This window comes from Triticum dicoccoides, chromosome 6B, assembly GCF_002162155.2.
Source record: "Triticum dicoccoides isolate Atlit2015 ecotype Zavitan chromosome 6B, WEW_v2.0, whole genome shotgun sequence".
Lineage (NCBI taxonomy): Eukaryota > Viridiplantae > Streptophyta > Magnoliopsida > Poales > Poaceae > Triticum > Triticum dicoccoides.
In genome coordinates, this window is record NC_041391.1 from 39,234,169 (window position 1) to 39,239,031 (window position 4,863).

A 4,863-nucleotide genomic window follows, 5' to 3' on the forward strand; every position below is an offset into this window, starting at 1 on the left:
CATGGGTGGGGGTCTTGGGTTTGCCCATGGGTGAGTAAGGAGGGTCCTTTTCTTCCGCTCATCTCTTTGGTCATCATAGTTGTGCGTCTTGGGTGGGATGGTGTCGGGGTCTTAATTCCGGGCCGACGACCTTCATGGTGGTAGTCCCGTTGCTTGTGGGTGGAGCTAGGGGTTATGGTGTGGTCTGGCTGCCATGGTCATGCAGGCGGCGTGGTGGTCTGTGTGTTGTGGCTATGGTGTGGCAAATGATGGCTTGGTGTAACTCGTTTTGTAAACGATGGCGTGGTGCCGGGGTGAGAACTCATTCTAGCTATGCCAGGTCGACAGCTGCAGTGTCTATGGTTTCATCCCCTTCTTGAAGGTGTCATCACGACTCTTCTTATTCTCCCTCTGGGGGAATCTCTGATCGCTGCACGGGCGGTGGCGGCATTTAGGTGTTGTTTTCTTCTTCAAGACACCGTCTTAGAGCCCCCGGTTTGTCATACACGGCTCTTTTGTCCATGTATCATGTCTTGAGTGTGTGCGTTGTGGTGTTGAGTGGAGTGTGTTGAGTTGTATGATGATTGGTCGTTGCTTTATAAATAAATCAGAGCGCGAGCCTTTTTTAGTAATCTAATCAATTCTTACTTTGCAGTTTCAGGAAGAAACGATGCTAAGCACGTATACCTAGGTAGAAACACAAATCTGAGTCTATGCCTAATTAAATGAAGGGAGCTTAGCAACCAAAAACTAAACACATATGTATTGGGGAGTTTAGTTGCTACTCCCATGCATTGGAAGATGTCTTAAAATCTCTTACGAGGTAGCGTGAACGTGGAATCTAGGATCATAGAAACGAGATGACCCATAACTACCTGACAGCATCTAGAAACTCTATAGGCTAATGGCCCGATTACATGCTGAGAAAATAACTCCGACCGAACATTAGGAATTATAATGTCCCAAATGAACAGCGATGTCAAACGACGATTATTATAATCCTGTGTTGATAAACGAAGTCTGAAAATGCTCCAGTATTGTTGGTTATCAATCACTAGCATAGAGGGGACAGCGCGCAAATCGCATTGACTCTTGATAGATAAATTCACGCTAGCACTACAAAATATCAAAATAAATTTAGCAACCAGCACAAAGTAAACCAGAAAATATTTCATTCTGCTAGCACTACCGATCCTGATGACGACGCAAACGACGTATCATCGTCCCCATCTCCGTCACCGTCAGATTCTGATGACGACGAATCTTCAAACAATGCATCATCATTTTCTTCCATTTCATTGCGCCCGCCCCTCCTACTTTTGGTTGAATTACTTGCTGTTGGGGCTGTCATCCCCTGTACGAGATCACCAAGGAGGGTCTCCAACCCTGATGCAAACTTGTGGATGATCCCCTGTACTTTAAGCTTGTTCTGCAGAAAAAAAAACAGTAAAAGGCATTATGAGAGCAATTTAGGGTGAGGTTTGGGTGTGAGAAAAGGTGATAGGATAGATGGCACATCAACTCATCCTTGTCAAAGAAAAAGAAAAAAGGAGTCTTGTTTTTACATTTTCAGAGCAACTTGGGTGGGTGTTTTGCCTCATCCAGGTTTCGAAGCCACCAGGGCCTCCGAACAGACCCAATGTGCTTGTGCCTGATCCACTAGCAGCCTCCTCTCTGAATTCTTCCTTTAGCTGCATGTACATGTTTGAAAAAAAGAGATCAAAAAAAGGTTTGATTCTTCGGAAGTACTATTCTGAAATGAACCTGTTGTCATTAATGCTGCGTGGAAAAAAAAAGAGGGAGGAGGAGGTGAAAAGAACCTGAAGTTTACCAAAACAGGGTGGATCATGCTCTAACATGTCCAGCTCAGCGACAACATCAACCTGGGTCCTGGACCATGCGTTTACTCTATATGGTGTGTCAGTTAACTCAAGCTCCATGCCATCACAATCCAAAGCATCGAGGTACCTTAGCTGTGGGTACAAAATTAACAGACAGAACAAAAAAGATATAAATCAGAGAGTGGGACATGCAAAAATATGCGGAACCCCAAAATGGCTAATAAACCCAGGTTGGGCAAGATGGAGGAGCACATAGTTGCCTGATATTATACTTATGTGGTTGGCTAAGGAAAACAAATACTCCCTCCGTCCGAAAATACTTGTCATCAAGATAGATGAAAAGAGATGTATCTAGAACTAAAATACGTCTAGATACATCTCCTTTTATCCATTTTGAAGACAAGTATTTCCGGACGGAGGGAGTACTAAAAATGTACTCCCTCCGTTCCCAAATACAAGTCTTTGTAGAGATTCCACTAGGTGGACTACATACGCAGCAAAATGAATGAATCTAAACTTAAAATGCATCTATATACATCCGTATGCGGTTTATAGTGGAATCTCTACAAAGACTTACATTTAGGAACAGAGGGAGTAGCTGCCAGATAAAAGAAAACCAGAAACATGCTTAAAAGTAGATGCCTAGTAAGTATACTTGTATGTTTACTTTGAGAAACCAAGAAAATTTTGGATGGGGTGTCACTCACCATGCAGTAAAGTAAGCACCCATTTGTGTACTTCCCCTTTGAGAGGTGCTCGTGGAGCTGGTCCACGACAAATTTGCACAAGTTCAACCTGTCTGCCCGGTTGATATCCGCCTTTTCAAAACAAAAATGAAATAAATAAATAAAGTGTCAAAGCAAGCAAGAGAAAAACAAACAAAAGAGATGCTGCTGCTATATGAAATCTCTCATAGAAGAGTGTGTTACCAGCATGGGGTAGCACTTGTTGCTGATCCGTGCATCGGTCGTAGGGGCCAACACGGTTGAGACAATGTAAATAAGCCATAACTTCTTGAATCTATCATTAGCCTCGTTATGGTTAATGATTGCAGTAGCAACTGTCGTGATCTTTGGCGTGCTGCCATCGCCCGGAAACAAACTAGCTGCGAACTCCTGTTCCATGTCATAGTCGGCTTCATACTTGACCTCGATATCTCCACGAGGGATGCCCAGAATATGATATACAGACTCCTCGGTCAGTGGAATGAACCCGCGTCCGGGCACGACAAACCCTCTCCTTCCTGAATGGTACAACCTTGTGAACCATGTTAGGACAGTGTTGTGTAAGTATGCACACTTGATGTCCAGGAGCGGCCCAGTCCCCATGGCTCTGACAGCAACGCGTTGGCCTTCGTTGATGTGCTCGTAGAGCTTACAAATGGCGTGTGGCGATGCCTGCTTAGTTCCATCAACCTGTGCCTGAGCAAAATAATTGGTAACTATGTAGTATGATTTCGGCAAGTACTACTGGAAAAAAGCGACAATTGATATGAAAATATGTGGTAAAAAGGGGTATGTGTGCCGCAATTGATAAGAAGAAATTAGCTATGCAAAAAAAAAATGCTACATGAACAACATGATGTTGGCAATGTGATGACTAACAAAGGGCAGTAAATTAGTGAAAAACACAAACCTTACTGGCTATCTGCCTGCCGCCTGCAACTGGATCCAACCGGCTCTTCTTCCTCCTCGGCATTTTCAAAAACCCCTGTTCATTTTAAAACACGGAGAGTATTAAAAGAATGACGCGAGAGAGGGCCACTGGTTAAAACATCCCTGCTACGCTCTATAGTTTTGCACATATAATTGAAGATAAAGAAAATTAGCGCCTTCAGTGGGGCTTCTCTGATTGACCTTGCATGGATGCACAGCACAGACTACTGCTTTATGCAAAAAGCAGCAGCCATATATGGCAACTGCACTAATGTGTAAATGTAGCAACTGCATATATGTCAACTACTCTATGCAAAGGAGCGCCAGCATACATGACGATTGCGCCGCCTGTAGTTATGTGAGAACCGCCCATATGGTAATGTGGAAACTATCGTAGGAGATCATCTAGTTCATCACCACTTGGGATAAAAGAAAGCAGCAGCAGCAGCAGCAGCATCTCTAAAAAAGTCGACAAAAGAAACATTGGGGGCTGTGACTGCATCCAGTTCATCAATCAACAGAAAAAGAAAATACATCACAGCAGCAGCATCCCTACAGTCAACAAAAAAGCTCGCAGTTCAATTTAAGCTGTATGCAACTAGATGGTGGAACATCATGCTTTGAAAATCAATTCCACGGATTCAACTTATTCAGAGTTTCTCAGTGACTCAGACCATACTCTGGGAGACGAGGAACTTTTGAACACGAGTTTCAGACTCTGCTCGCCGCTGGCCACCTCCGCGCGCTGGCGGCGGCCTCTATGGACCAGGCGAGGCAGGAGGTCGGGGTGGACAGGCCGTCGAGAGGAAGGAGTAATCCTCATCCTCCACCGGCGGCCACATCTCGCGTCGTTCCCCGCTGTCGCGCGACGGATTTAGTTCCTCTCTGCAAACCGCCGATTGCGCCCCCGCCCAACCACCGTACCGCGCACGAGAGAAAAAAAATCTGCGCGAGGTACACTGCGTCAAGTGGACTCACCGGAGTTGCCCGCACGCCGGCGTCGGAGCGGATCTGGAAGGTGTCGCCGCCTCCGCCCTTCCTCGCAATCCGGTGAGCCCCGATGCAGTTGACCAAGGGAAATGGAGGAAGACGACACGCAGCGGCCTTCGGCCTGCCCCCGTGGCCCATATATCAGGCCATGGGTCAGCCCATTTCATCAGAAATTTGAGGCCTTGCTGACCGGTTGGATATAGTCTGACCTAAAAATCAGTGCACTTTTTTTTTGCGAAAAAAATACCAGTACACTTACAACTCTGTCTACACAGTACCGTAAAATAACAAAATCCAATCTTTCCACATCTAGTAAAATGATGAGATCGAATGATTACAGGTCTCAAAGAGTATCAAGCTAAAGACCTTAAAAAATGGTGATTATTAGACAACCCAAC

General features: G+C 45.2%; 1 protein-coding gene across 1 annotated transcript; it reads right to left on the reverse strand.

The window, feature by feature from the left end:
- Positions 1-946: 946 nt before the first annotated feature.
- On the reverse strand, positions 947-4,603 carry LOC119320662. Its single transcript, XM_037594655.1, has 7 exons — positions 4,454-4,603; positions 3,456-3,530; positions 2,750-3,235; positions 2,528-2,638; positions 1,800-1,952; positions 1,545-1,670; positions 947-1,408 (listed from the first exon to the last, which is right to left on the reverse strand). The coding sequence occupies exons 1-7, from the start codon at positions 4,601-4,603 to the stop codon at positions 1,151-1,153; spliced, it is 1,359 nt and encodes a 452-aa protein (XP_037450552.1). The 3' UTR covers positions 947-1,150.
- Between the last annotated feature and the right edge of the window lie 260 nt (positions 4,604-4,863).

Excerpts from the sequence above, each read along its gene's own strand:
- LOC119320662 (XM_037594655.1), bottom strand. The coding sequence starts at position 4,603 with ATGGGCCACGGGGGCAGGCCGAAGGCCGCTGCGTGTCGTCTTCCTCCA. Across the intron at positions 1,953-2,527 it reads GGTGCTTACTTTACTGCATG|CTAAGGTACCTCGATGCTTT; the intron begins GTGAGTGACACC and ends TTGTACCCACAG. Across the intron at positions 1,409-1,544 it reads ACCCAAGTTGCTCTGAAAAT|AACAAGCTTAAAGTACAGGG; the intron begins GTAAAAACAAGA and ends TTTTTTCTGCAG.